The sequence below is a fragment of the Accipiter gentilis genome, chromosome 11, assembly GCF_929443795.1.
Source record: "Accipiter gentilis chromosome 11, bAccGen1.1, whole genome shotgun sequence".
Lineage (NCBI taxonomy): Eukaryota > Metazoa > Chordata > Aves > Accipitriformes > Accipitridae > Astur > Astur gentilis.
The window spans coordinates 10,144,979-10,160,469 of record NC_064890.1 but is presented as its reverse complement, the minus strand read 5'-3'; the positions used below and the strand labels follow the sequence as shown (position 1 = coordinate 10,160,469).

The 15,491-nt window shown below is 36.9% G+C and overlaps 1 protein-coding gene across 3 annotated transcripts in view; it reads right to left on the bottom strand.

The window, feature by feature from the left end:
* Positions 1-1,050: 1,050 nt before the first annotated feature.
* SEMA3A (semaphorin 3A) overlaps positions 1,051-15,491 on the bottom strand; it is a 341,628-nt gene continuing 327,187 nt past the window's right edge. For all 3 annotated transcript variants that reach the window (XM_049814320.1, XM_049814321.1, XM_049814322.1), the window contains exons 16-18: positions 13,107-13,174; positions 6,936-7,078; positions 1,051-5,361 (exon numbers count right to left, since the gene is read on the bottom strand). In XM_049814320.1, coding sequence (XP_049670277.1) covers positions 4,906-5,361; positions 6,936-7,078; positions 13,107-13,174 — 667 coding nt within the window. In that variant the 3' untranslated portion in view covers positions 1,051-4,905. The remainder of the gene's footprint in view (positions 5,362-6,935; positions 7,079-13,106; positions 13,175-15,491) is intronic.

The following is a 15,491-nucleotide window of genomic DNA, read 5'->3' as shown; positions in this document are numbered from 1 at the left end:
AGTAACAGAAGACGATCAATTTAGCTGGGCTCTGCAAAGAGTTCTAGCAAAGGACACAGCATGGCTACATCCAGAAACAAGGGTCTTCCCTTGTGAGTATTCATAATACATGCACTGGACAGACAAAAAAAAAAAAAAAAAAAATTACTCTGGTCTTTCAGTTAGTGGATTCATGGCTTGCCATATCCATTCTGTCCTTGTATTTGCAGACATCTTTTGTATCCCACTGAGTTGCCTGGCTGCTGCTGAGGACTTATTTTCATTTTCAGAAGACAGTAGTAACCATAAAATATCCTTACAACATCTTTTTGAACGGGACATCACCATCCTTTCTTTACAGGAAGGAACATGGGCAAAGCTGAATGGATTAGTGATGATTAAGCACTACTGGTTGTTTCTTCAATTCTGTATGTGTCAAATGGAAATAATGATACCTTCTTTTCTCCACTTCTTGTCTAGAATATTTAAACTTCATGCTTTCCAGGGCAGCATTTGTCTCATTAGCTGTTTGCACAATGCTTAGTGCCATGGCACATTACTTTTAGATAGAGCCCCTAGGCACTTCTAAACAGCTGCTAAGTTTACCTAAGGATACAAGGGATGTCGATAACAAACAGAACCTGATTCTACTTGCTGTCTGTGCAAGCCAGTTTCCAAAAGGTTGCAGCATAGCTGTACTGAGCCATTAGCACCTCACAGAGTGAATTTCATAAAGTACAGCAACTTGCGAGCATTCACATGGCTTCCAGGCTGATTTACAGGTTTGTTCATGGGCAGGGGGGTGCTGGTGTATGTGTGGCTTTATCTGCACAAGCCCACACAGTCATGCCAAAAGATAGGCTGAAGACAAGTTTGTAGCTTTCATTTCAGGCATTATTAGTTTGTAGTCTTCAAAAAGAAACAATAAATGCCATTAATAAAAATAGCAACCCTTCTGGCCTAGTAAACAGAGGTCATATACATTGATAGCATTGTATTGACAACCATGCACTCCATCCGCTCATGAAGGTTACAGGGCACATTTCCATGCAAACAGTCAAGACAGCGAACTTCAACTATTTGGAAGAAATGTTTATTTAACAACTGAATACATGCTAAAAGAAATAATTTACAGCAGCAGTTTCATTACATTTTTTTCTCCAGTTTTCTAGTTCCCATCTGAATTGAAGTGACAAATACAGAAGTAGAATTATTTACTACCCAGTGAGGAATGTGCTTAAAGAATAAGCGCATAACTTTGGCACTGATATAGCAAATAAAACACCTTATCACCTGTGTGGCAAAATCTTGCATTTTAGTATTATGCTGAACACACCGAAATGGAGTACCTCTAGATATCAGTACTTTACGCTGTACCTCCTTATCTAGTCAAAAATATTTACATCTCTTTTGGCTAATGTGTAGGTAGCAAAAACTGAACTATTAAACACATACCATTGATATTCACTAAATAATACATAAAAAGGATCAGTAAATGCGCATTCACATGCATTTAATTTAATTTCTTTTTTTTTTTACATAGTGACTTTATTGGGTCATGAAGATTTAACTCTATTCTGCAAAGATGCACATTTTCTTAGTTTGGTGTTATAGTTTAACATAACCATACACTTTTTAGGAGCCATTGAACAAATTCCCATCTTCAGTGATCCATGCAAGTGCAAAGTGTAGATGAGTAAGAATAAGATTCAATGCATTTTTGTTCCTTGCAATGGGATATCTTAAAACAAATCAAAATAGGTCTTTCTGGTTATAAATGAAATCCTTTATTTCTCTCCAGCTTAAATACAACTTTTTACTTACTTTTTCTAAAGTCTGTAACTAGAGGTTTAGAGGGTTTTATTGTTGATGTACAGAAATACTATTTTTACCTTTAACTTCAAATGTTATGTTGCTTTAAAGAATAATGACACAAATGGGAGTATGAATTTTACTGAAGCTGTAGGGTGTCTTTTTATACATAAATTCAGTAAGGCCTATGTTCTTTGAAAAAAGTTCATTTCACATCAGTATTAAATGCTACTTTAACTTGACCATAATATGAACCTGAAAATCAAACATTTCCACTGCTGGCTTGATCTTCTGCCCTCTTATTTCTATAAGCAAATACAAAAACATAAACAAGACTACTCATGTCAGCGAGGGTTGAAGTTTGTAAGATCTGATCATATCAATCATCCAATTAGACTGCAAGTTTATGGTAAAAACATTGCAGCTTCTGTAATTTTGTTCCCACAGGTTATCTTTCTTTGTATAAAAAACCCCATTTCTTAGAATCCTGACTTAATTTAATCTGTTTCTTCTTCAGGGGTGGTGAAAGAGGTTGGTTTTGCTTTGATTTTTTGCAGCAAGTTGCTATAGAACTGGTTGCTATGAGCATGGTAAAGAAAAAGAAGTTAGATAGCAATTCCATTAATGTGTAAAAAAGGAAACAAAGTCATTTCGAATCTGTTGAAATCAACCTGTATTTTTCCCACTGAATTCTCTGAGGTTCATTTTTAAACTGTTTTCTTTTGTAACAAAGAGGATTCTAATGACTCAATAGTACACAGTAGCCCTACACAAAAGGCTAAATAGTGTTCTGTGATTACAGTTAAATAATTCAGCTGACAACAATGCTCAGAAATTAATCATAAGCTGAGCTGAAAAATTAATACTTCTGTACAGGAAAGCACATAGTTGAACCTATGTTTTAATTCATCCCTATTCAGCACATCATGAAAGCATGGGAATTTAATGGCATAATAAAGTTCACAGGAGTCAAGTTAAACATAAGAGAGATGGAAAGTTGCTTTAAAACTAAATTCCCCAGTGCTTTCCTAAATCATGGCCTTACAGCATTGTCCTGGTCCATTCAATGAATTTTTTGCTAAAGAATTAAATGACAAAAAACCTTACAAGTTCATCCCCTGCAAAACTGGAGTGGGCCATTTATGAAAATCCAATTGCTATGGAGGCAAGAAGCGAAGGTTTCACTATTCAGAAGGATACTTGAATTAGTGAGTGGCAAGGAGACTGGGTTGTATTGTGAGAGAAGCTGTCACAGCAGTTGTGTTATAGTGTAACTGATAAGGATGATAGTGTAGTGATTGATAAATTAAATAATCTGGAGTGAATAACAACAAAACAGATCAGTCATCAATACAGACACACTTTTATATAAAAGCTCCTTTAGCAAACTAAGGACTTTGTTCTAGTAATTTTCCCCACAATGACATTACTTGAAATTATGCCATTTACGGACTCTACCAAGATAAAATATGGGAGGCTGGAGAAAGATGATCTCAAAAGAACTGGACACCATAGAACTGGGGACCAAAGGCACATCTGTGCTGAGGTGAATAAATCCACTACTTATAACCTTAAACTGACACTTACGGTGCAAGTACATTGTCTGGTTTACCCTGTTGCTCTCCTTTATATAGAATAAGACAGAAGTGCAGGACCAACTTATCTGTTAGTATAAATTAGTCTTGAGCTGAACTTCACCAATTTACTACTGCAGCAGACTTCACCCACAGATAAAACTGTCCCTTAGATCTTAAAACAGAGAGCTGGCTTTGAGGTTACTGTTTACATGGCCTAGTGCTGGTTCTTTGCATTTGGGTGATCTGGCCCACAGAAAGAATGGAGCACTGAGAATCAGTAGTGTGGACGTTTTTTCTACCACTGAGCTGGGAACAAAACTCCTTAAACTGAATGTGAGCTTTGCTCATGGATATATGACAGTCTATGAGCCACAGTACTTAAATATTAGCATTCACAAATATTTACGAACCAAGAAAGCAAGAGTGTAATTAGTAGAGGGAATTTTAATGCTATTTACTTTTTTTAATTAAAAAAAAAAAAATATACAACTGAAATTCAATGCTCTCCTCTTCATTGGTTCAATCTATAGCAAGGTATTATACAAGTTGAATCATTTCAAATACCATACTTAGAAAAAAAGAATGCAAAAGACTTCCATGCTATACAGTGACTTTCATGTTAAAATAGCTTAGTTTTAAAATTGTTTTGAAGTTACATGTCATACAGATTACTGAGAGGGGAGGAGGTTAACTGCAGTGTGACTAGCTCCCCTGGAAGGTTTTCCAAACAAAAGAGTAAAGCAGCTCATAATTGGAAGTTGACTTTTTTTCCTCTAAACCAATAATTAGAAAGTACAATATTTCTAAGACAAAAAGTCTAATCTATTTTAGAAAAGAGCTAATGTTTGCTGCATATTTTTCATGGTACATTTAAATTATAGTTTTAATAAAATACATCTTTAGATCAAAGCTGAAAGAAGTCATCAGTAGTAGGCCAGTGTACTCCACATTTTTTGTTCTTCCAGATGATGGATGGCTTATGTTGTTCAGATTTCCACAAACAATCTCATTCAGTATTGTTTTTCCTCTTCTAGTACATATAAACAGGAGAACTGGTAGACAAAACAAGAACAAAATCCTTGTGTCCAATCACGTGTTTAGACGTTCATCAGCTTAATGAGTTCATGCAGTTTTATATATAAGTCTAGAAATGGTAGTGCTGATGATGAAAGGTGGGGTTTGTTTTTCTTTAAGATGACAACATGAAATACAGCATTTTGTTTATATCTCAGGCAAAAGAGAAAGCAAAACTTGCCTGCTGACCACTTGCAGAACTTTTTGAGCAGTAAGCTAGGTCCAGGTGAGTTATCATCCTTGAAACTCTGGTCTTTCTGGTCTTAGAATCAGAGTAGAGAGGAAGGACTTACTAGGAAAGTTAGAAATGGATTTTATTTAAACCTGGTGGAAATTGTTTGAACTTTCCACTCTTGTAAACATCCACATAATGCCATGAAAAAGTTCATGAATATTGCATTTTTTTCCAGTTATCTGTCTATACAAGTTTCTACTTGGATGAGGTTCCTAGAGGTAATGTAGCTCAGACACTCCGTGGTGCCCTCTCAAATTCATGGGTCCTCCTGTTCCTACCTTTTTTATTCTCTTGTAGGTGCTTCCACTTATTTGTATTCACCTGCGTATTGGCAGGCCTTTGTCGGCGTTGTTTGCGGTCTCTTTTCCAAACCTGCTCACAGAACTCATCCATTGTGTTGAGATTGGGGTGATTGATTAATTGCATGAAGTCTCTATACCAGATCTTCTGACTGGGGGTCATGCTATTGGTAGCATCCTTGGTCTTGGAGGCATCACCATCTTCTTCTTTATGGAGCAGCTCTTCCAGGTGGTCAGTATCAATTACTTCCAAGGTCACTTTGAGCAAAGTTTGCATGAAGCCGTGCTCCACAGCATGACAAAAATAAATACCAGAGTCTCTCCGTTGAAGACTTCGTAGCAATAGGCCCTGTTCTGTCCGGATCATGTGATCATCCACTTTTATCTGTATCGGAAAAAAGTAGTAATTCATCTTTCATATATATGCAACATTATCCTGTAACCATACTAGTTCCTTAGTACTGCTCCTTTCAGCTGGTAAAACTTGGCAAAAAATCCCCCAAACCACATGAATGGAAAACCCCTTGCCAGTCATCTGTAGTTACGGAAGGCTCAAATACTCTGGAAAAACTACCGATATACTGCAATGAGTTTGGGGGATTAAGAATTTACTCCTCAGTCCCCGCTGCTGCTGAACAAAGATCTGTATCAACTCAGTCAGATGGACTTGCTGGTAAGTTCACAGAAGGTGCAAGCCTACAATTGGCAGAGTCAACATGGATGCATTTGACTATATTACCGAGGTCACATTTATCTTTATCTTTTAGTCAAGCCTAAATGTATTAGTGGGAAAGGTTCTCTGTCTTCCTATTGCTCCTTACTCAAATGTCTTTACGCATAGAAGTGGGTTGTGCATAAGTTGAGAATTTATAAAGAAACAATAAGGAATAAATCTCAAAATATTCATACTAAAAAAGCAACTGTCCAAAATACTGTATTTTTCTGAATTAATTAATAACTAGAATGCACATGTCACTGCAGACAGAAAGGGCACAAACCTGTTTGCTGCTGTCTCCACCAAGAATAAATTCTAAATAATTTACTATTTATGCAAACAAAGCAAACAGCAAAAATATCTAAAGCTGCTAATGTAACTAAGTATTTAGTACATGCTTAAAAAAAAAAAAAAAAAAAAGCAAGCTTCAGAGTGGTTTGGGTATATTTACAAATACTTCAATGAAACAAACAAGTTTTTGTTTCCTAGCTTGATCTCCGAACCTACCAGAGTAGATTATTCTCTTGAACTATGTGTGACCTAGCTGGATAGTAACATGACTTGAGAACCTGAGTGAGTAATAGCATAAGAAAGTTGGTGACAAGAGAAGGAGAAAAATAAAGTATCAGCTTAGTGTAATGCAAGCAGGGAAGGTCAGTCGTTTTGCCTCTATGACTATCGCTTTTGATGAAAAAAATGTACAAGTTTTCATACCCTTTTGCCCACTACTACCCTTGTTCCCAGTTCTTTTTGTCTCTGTCTTATTTGCAGTAAAGTCTTAGAGCATGCAGTACATAGGAAATGCTCCTGTTAGACTACATTTCAGTCAAACAGTGTAATTAGTTGAATGCAGTTAGACCTTTTTTTCGGAGGCAGTTTTAAGGTCTTTGTAATATTTCAGTTCAGTACAATCCTTGTATGATGCTCTAGGTGGCACTTAGATAGCATGCTAATTTTTTGTATTTCTGAGATATCTAACAGAAACCCAGTGTGTTTTGCAGGGGTCTGACCAGGGAGATGTTATGAATGTTTTTTGATGTTACAGTTTGTAAAACCTGTTAGAGAGCTTATGGGATTTTATGGTGAAAAGAGTAAAAATATGGTGAAGAACAACAGAAATTATAAAATTCCAGAGAAATTCTGCTAAACCAAAATACAGATGGACATTAATCTGGGAGAGACTCAGGTTCAAGTATATCTTCATAGAGAAGACTAGTTGCATCTCTTTATTGTTTCTACTGTACCTCTTCTTTGCGGTCATCATTTTGCTTCTGGAATTGCCAGTAGACTACAGCACGCTGAGATTTTGGACTGCACTCAAGAAAAGTGCTGCTATTCTCTACTCCATAGATAATCTTTTCCTCCAGGGTCTGACCACTTGGGTTATCTGTAAAGCAAGAAAAAAAGAATAAAATAATTAAAATTACCGGGAAAGAAAAATTTTAATTGCTAAGTGAATTTGTTTAAAATTGGGCTCCCTTAAGGTGTTTGAAGACAAAAAAATGTTAAAAGAAAAATGTCCTCATATCAGTATGCCATTTGGAAAATGTCCATCAACATCTCTATCTTTGTAAGGATCCCTGGTATTTTTTTATTATTATCTTTGTATTTTAAATCCTAACAGCTGTTAACATCTCAGTATGTGAAGTTAATGAATTTCATTGTGAAATTTTGTGTAAACCTCATTATTATTCATCAAGGAAAACATCTAGGACACAACAAGAATTTTTAATAGCAAACTGTATGCAGTGAGAAAACTCAGGGTGTAGTTGCAGAATGTCTGTAATGATGCCTCCTGGGCTCTATGATCATAATACTTTAGAGCAAAGTAATAAAACATGAGGCTATTTAAAAGTAGTATAATGTGTTTAGATTATATGGCACTGCAGTTTGCTGAAGCTGTTAATGACCAGGAATAATGTTTTTGAGGAAACAATCTTCAATTAATCATTTCCTCTCATACTGATATAATTTATGGAAATGTAATGAGGTTAACAAACCAGACATTATGGGAGGGGAAAAAGAAAGTTAAATAAATTACTTCCTTTTGTAACAACAGTGTTTCAAGATATTCATCAACTTGCTGGAAATATCACATAGCTATAGGACTTATATGGCATTTGATTCTTCTCCAATACCGCAGAGGCTGCAAGGCATCATATTTCAACTCTCCACCTTAGCTCTTTAAAATGCTGTTATGGACTTAAGTGGCAACAACACAATAATCCTGGAGAGTAGATGGGGAGGAAGGGGTTGGTAAGCTATTTAACACCGTGTTGATCTCTTGGGGTTTCCTGTCTCTTTGCCATTATTGTCATTCTTTCCATTTTCCACTTCTGATCTTTGGCACTGGAAATCTTTAAAGAACTTCTTTTGATATGTTTTAACAGGAAAATGATGTCTAATTAAAATCCTCTCAGAGAAATCCTTTGTCAAGTTCTGTTTGCTTTTGCGGTGCCTTTATCGTATTGGCCATGTAGTTTAGCAAACACAGGCTGTTTGCTAGATGACTGAGCCAAAGGTAAAAATAAAACTGAGCTCCTGATTTATGTTGATACAGCAATCATATGTCCTTCCATAATGACTTGCAGCCCTGAGAGAGGATGGGACAAGGGATGGGGGACAGAATAGGAACTGGTGCTTGCCCAGTTCTTAGTAAGGAAACATCAAATGGCCTATTAACACTAAACAAATAAGGAATGGGTTAGCTTGCTTTCCTCTGCTGGATTGTGAACCTTTCCAGCAAGTAAGTGGGGTGCTATATAAACAACTAAGTGAAACAGCTTTTATGACATCTCTCAGAAACCACATCCCTATGAAGAATGTCAGTGCAGCTTTGGGCCAGGAAGATGGGGAGCAATGGGGGAATGAATCAGAAAGTAAAGCAGCAAGAGAAGGAAGGGTAAGACAGCTGGAAGAGAATGTAGCCCAGTATACCAGTAGAAAGGTCTGAGATAGAGAACGGGTGAATCTGTGTCAGTGAAACAGAGGAACTGGAAGTATGTGAAGAGACTAACTGAATAGAACTAGAAGTGGTAAGATAAAGATTGGAAATGGAAATGATTGGCTGATAACTCATGGGTGCAGATTCAACGTTGTGAATGACTGATGTACTAACTCTTCTGTTTCAAGTTAGGTGCTCTCATTTAGGAACAGAATTCACATGGCTGAGCAGACAGCCAAAGATCCTCACATAGTCAACAAGAGACAGTTTGATATCTGAACTGGGACCCACAACAGATAGTACAGTAGGGCTGCAACATAAGATAGTCAGTGGGAAATGTCCCCTTTTATAGCCTGGGACACACACGTTACTGCTCCAGTGATGTATTTCTGTGAAACAGAGATTTACAGACTTCCAGTATAAAGGATGGAAACACTCTAGGATGCATGCTCTATTTCAATTCCTCTCTCCCAGGCTCCATGAAATTTGAATCTTGTTTGCAGAATGGCTTAACTTCAACAAGAACAATCCAATAGTTTGGGTGCTTGTATTGGAAGTAGAGCTATCAAGTCAATCTCCTAAGCCTAAGTGGACTTTGTGTCCTAATAGCTGATTTAACCAGCAAGATACTAATCAGGTGCCTTGCAGCATCACTTGACTATATTTTCCTGAACACAACATAGTCCAAGTGAATTATACGTGAGCAGAACACATGTAACACTGGTCTCATTAGGTCCAAGGAGATTCCTCTAGATCCTAAATATCAGTACAAAGAACAAAAATACATGTTTCTTTGGCAGGGATCCTACTGCCTATGAGCAGTACCATATTTTTAAGTATATAGAGAAGTTTCTGCTGGAAAACTTAGGTACCTAGGATATCCTTAAGATCACAGAAGCATAGAATAATTTGGGTTGGAAGGGACCTTTAAAGGTCATCTAGTCCAATCCCCCTGCAATAAGCAGGGAAATCTTCAACTAGATCAGGTTGCTCAGAGCCCCGTCCAACATGACCTTGAATGTTTCCAGGGATGGGCCATCGACCACCTTACTGGGCAACCTGTGCTAGTGCTCCACCACCCTCACTGTAAAAAATTTCTTCCTTATATCTAGTCTAAATCTACCTTCTTTTAGTTTAAAACCATTACCCCTTGTCCTATCGCAACAGGCGCTGCTAAAATGTCTCTCCCCATCATTCTTATAAGCCCCCTTTAGGTACTGGAAGGCTGCTACAGGGTGTCCCTGGAGCCTTCTCTTCTCCAGACTGAACAACACCAACTCTCTCAGCCTGTCCTCATAGGAGAGGTGTTCCATCCCTTTGATCATTTTTAGTTTCTACGTATTCTTAGTATCTAAGAAGGTAGTCACAAGTTTTCATGGAAGTTACCTTGAAGGTGGGTGCTCTGACACCATTTCAAATTGCTGAGTGTTTTCTTGGATTTGGTCCACGGCATTCTAGCATGTTAGAGATCACCATGGAAAGTGGCAGAAGCTGCCTTTAAATTTCCTCACAGCTCCAGAAAACATAGTATGGGTGATAGTCATGCAATGAGGGAGGAAGGATTTAAGGCATCCTTCAAATTCCATTTCCATGATTTAAGGGAGCAGAAAGCAGGTCCAGAAATGTATATAAAGTTCATGTAATATTGAGCACGTGGAGTGCAGGAAAGTAAGCAGAGTGATGGAATAATCACAGGATAAGAGTGTAGCTCTGGGACTGAGGGAGAAACTGAAGAGACTAAGAGGAAGAATGAAAGTCTGGGAAGTTCAGAAGAGCAGCTGGAGGAATTAGAAAATTATAGAAGTCATGATGTTGGTTATGAAATTCAACCCAAAATCCTGTCTGAGAGCTGTAATTCCCCAAATGAACCCAACAGCAGTATCAGTTTACTACCCTGATAAATATCCTTTAAATACATAATTTCTGACATAACCGAATAAGTATGAAAGGCTAAGTACTTATACCAAAATTGCCTTGCAGATGAACACATCTCACTATACAGTCAAATTCAGAGTGATTCTTCGAGCTTCCCCTGGGAAATATCACCTAAACAAAGCTGCCCCTTCATTTACAAATTCTTCAGAAAAGAACTTGATCAATTTCTTGATAGCACTAGTATGTTACACTTAAAAAAAAAAAAAGTTCTTTAGCTGACACAAAGGTGACCATGCTTTCAGATTTAAGCATTAATGCCTGGCCAAACACATGTACAGCTTATGATCCTCAGCTCCCTCTAATGTTGAGTAGTCATTTTATACTACTTATACATTTGCACAAAACGGCAACTGAAAGAGCTACCTAAACCTTATTAAAAGCATTATTGCTTCAGACTGATATCAAAGTAAGTTTCTGCAATGTCTTTAAAAGTCAGATACACACTAAGAGATTGTTCTTTTTTTCTTGTTTCTGTTGGTTCACATGGAGAATCAACTGGCAGTTACTGTGTAGACAAGTAGAAAATGATTGCTGGAGCTTATTTTTGGCTATAGACAAATCCAATTCTTCATCTGTTGTCCAGGAAAATACTGGTCATAACCAAGGAAAAACTCAGCATAAGTTGGCATAGGAAGTTTATGGGGCATGCAGCTGTCTCTACAGTGCACAATCATGTATAAATGACAAGGAACTACAGCATAATTTTATAGATTTACAATTCAGAATTAATTTAGAGAAAATTTCACTCAAGAACAATCTAAAATGTTAATTAAGTATTTTGACAGTGCTTCCTTAAAGTCTAGGACCTAGAACTGCATTCCCTCAGTATTTTTTGTAAGTTACTGATTCTTCTAATCATGCTGGCTTCATCTTGCAATTAAGTAAAATTTTCAGTGATATCGTCTAATACTTGCTCTGCTCATTTTGACAAAGCTGTATTAAAGCTCCTTGTGATAGGTGTGCCATATAATAGCTTTTTCCTGACCTTGAGTTCTCGTGACTGTTGTCATGAAAAAACTGCACTGAATCACTTGCCTTTGGACAGAAGATATCTTTTTAGACAAATATGTTTACCATATATGGGAAGATATAAAAACCAAAGTGTTTTGAAATCCTTTTCTTGTCTATGAAGGTAAAGAACAGACCTACAGTTGTATAAAGCACAGCTAGCAATGGCAAGAGAACGTTAAAAAAAACTGGACATGTGGTAGTCCAGATCATCATTTTACCCATGAGTAAAAAGTTCAGATAATAACAAGATAAAGCTGAGACATGCTTCTGCTGGTAATAAAATCCAAGTTTAGTGCCTGCTGAAATTTTCCTATTGGGAAACTGAAAAGGTCATCTCAACCCCAATATACAGATGGTGTCATCTGCACCGTATAAGCATTACTAGATATCATGCAACTGGAAATTTGTTAACTTTCTACTAGTCCACATTGACTAGTTCAAATCTAAACTAGTTGTGCATTCATTGATCGTAGTCTATTCATGCACTTTTCCAAACTGTTTTCCCTTCTGAGTAGCTTGGCTTGAGTCTGACAAAGAAGAAGTAAAAGCAAAGCCATAGTAATGTTAGCTGCGAATTTCAAGTTATTACAAAGGAAGACAGAGAAAACTATTACTGAAACATAGGGGTGGTGAATTATAGCTGACACAAAAGTACAACTTTGGACTATTTATCATTCTTGCTATTACAAGGACTTGAAGGACATGAAGGTTGTGAAGTATCTCCATTTTCAGCCACCCCTTCTTTATTTATCCCAGAAATTTGGCCAGTGGTTTAATTATTATAGATGTAAAACAAACATGAGTAATCATTTCTTCCAGCAGAGGGAAGTATTGCCTAAGTGTTCTCTTCACTTACAGCAAAATTAACATTTTTCATTTTCTGAGTGAAGATCTTCTGAAAAGTTTGGCAACAAATTGGTAACTGTGACAAGTTTATCAGCCAAAAAATTCAAGAAAGGAAGATCTGGTCAATAAACTGTGAAAATGAAACAACCAACAAAAAAAACAGAACCAAAAGATGTCAAAGAAAACCCATGCTGAAAGCACACAGGACAGGCCTGCTGCAAGGAGCATCCTGATCTTAAGGGCTGCTAGAGTGGCACCTACAACAAAGACCATTCCATATTTAGGCAAGGTAGTTAACTGTGTGTTTGGTTATCATCTTATACAAACTATATGAAGCAACATGTACATACTTCTTGCTGTTCTGAAGGAGATACGAATCTTTTTTGACATAACATGCCTAGCCTGATGGTATGGTACTATCAGGTAAGCAAAGCAGAAAAATTGAAATGCTTAAAACTGTTAACTTGAGGAAAAACAAACAAAAATACCCCTAGCCTTTAGTGTCTGATCCAGGCCATTGTTGGCAATCTAAATTGGGATAATGATGTATTATATTCATCTTTCCCAGATGTTCAAGACAATTTCACCAACAAATCATTCATGTGCATCCTACTCTTCTCATGCACAGTCTGTAAATTACATACAAATTAGTCGTACTTCAGTCATACCCATAACTTACCATGATGCTGCAGGTCTGAGCAGTGGGTAAGCGGGTCTCCATTTCGGATGTCTTGTCGTCTAGTACGCCTGCAAATATCATATTTGAAAACTGTTAGTGACCTTCACAGTGGTCAGTGTTCACATTTGACATGACTGAAGAGGAACAAATGGAACATACGTATAATTACATAGGTCACAAGTGCACCTAAACAACATTCAGAAGGAGATCATATTGTTACTACCATATCCTATGCATTATCATGGTTTGTAGAATCAGCCTTTATTCTTACAGGTAAAATCTTCAGAAGCTGGTAAATACACATCTCTTTCACTGAGCCTGTGAAGTTTATTTCAACTATGCTGGCAATATTGATCACAGGCAGCTTCATTACTTGACTCATAGATACAGGGACTGCTAAGGGATTAAAGTATATACAGTACAGTTGAACACACATCAGAAGACGTGAAAAAGCTACAGCTTTTCTGCAAGTACAGAATACTTTAAGTATCATGGCATCTTTTAGTTAAAATGAAATATTAGCTTTGAAACAAATGTCAAAGTGCTGTATTTTCTACAAAATCTAAATTAAAATACATAGATAATTTCAGCCGCTACAGATATCAACAAAACATTTCTGATAAAACCTTTTCCAGAACTGTTGCAAATGGCTTTGTCTAGAATAAACAGAATAAAACACTTCGATAGGAAGATTTTGAAATGTCGTTTATTCATCCTTTGTAGTTTGAGTCCAGGTTCTAGCTTTCATTGCGTGTCCATTTAAGATAGTGTATTCTTTCCCCAGCTTGATTTCCACTGGCTCTTTTGGAAAACATATTGATCTATGCTAAAAAATATTGTATTTCACAGAAGAAAGCTTTTAAATACAGTTTTATCTTGCATTTGTTTTTCTCTCTTTGTCTGCTCCTATTTTAATTTAAATAGCTGACACAAAATTCAACTGAGCCAGAGAAAAGAGTTTCATAAAAAAAAAGAAAAAAGAACAAGGCAAACAAAGATGTGTTTCAAGTGTGAGCACTTTACTTTAGGAATCAGAGAAAGCCTGAGGGCTTGCAAAATTAGAGGAGAACAAAGAGGATTAGGCTGCTGAACAATGCTGTGATTTCAGATTATGGCATCCAGCAACGGATATGCAAAAGTCAAGTAGCCTTGTAAAAAGCACTGTTGGTCACTCCCTTGTGACAACAGCCCTCATTTTTAAAAAGCCATTGTTCTGCAATACAGAGACCATCTCTCTTCTGTTCACTGGCCCTGTTTGCAGACTCTCACTAACAGCCCAGCATCAGCACATACTAAGAGTTCTCACAAAGGCACCATCAACTGCACAGCTGACTCCTCTTGGCTGAAAGATTTGAACCATTGGTGGGGTTTTTTTGCACTGAAAACTACTGAAATGTTAAAACTGAAATTAGTTATGTGAAGTTTGGCAACAGGGTTTTTTGGGGAAAAAACAATTCAGAATATGCATTTTTTATATCTTTCCGAATAAAAACTTATTTAAAATTATCCTATTAAATTAACATGCTTTAATAAGAAGGAACCTTCTATTGATATAGGATTAAAAAAATGTACTAATCCTAATTTCACATATCATTTTCATATTACTCATTACCAATGAATAGAAATACACCAAAACATAAGGAACCATAAAATTTTGTTACTCCTTCCTAAATTTTGAAATGCAGCATATTTATAGGATACTATTTGTAGAAAAGAAGTCTGTGGAACGACTCATATTGCTGTCAATGGAGTTTGGATGAAATGTTTAGTTAGAATCTCAGGAAAACGTCGCACATATCACCGTTGTATCAACATGATGATCTATGAAATATGAACCAGAACACATCTGCATGGGGTAAAGTTAAGTGGTCACGCTACAGGAGCTCTGAACTGTCACTTAGACTTGTAAAATACACAAAGAAAGAAAAGTAAATTAAAATCATGGCTCATAAAAGCTCCTTTTTAAAAAAGAAGGAAAAAACCCCACCAAAACAAAACAAAAAAACAAAACCCCAAACCAACTATTAGTAAAGCATCTGTGCAATTGCCTCAGGACTCAACTTTCCCAATATTTCTGGAGCCTAAAATTACAAGGATTCGTTATTAGGAAAATGTTGACATTTAAGCTGTTTCCAGCAATGCTGATTTTGCCATACAGGCATTCAAAGCTGGCTTGAGGCAGTGGGTACAGCAGGTACAAGGTACACAGAGGATCCTCTCCCCCACTAACACAGACCTTTTATTCTGCTGCTGCTGCTGCCAAGGGAAAAAGGGGTGAACCCTGGGGGCTCAGCGGCTTTTTCTGAATGCCTTGTCAGGTTCCCAGCCTCTCAGGACTTACTTTTTCTTTCATAGTGGCCTCAAGAAGAGTAAATTCTGCACCTC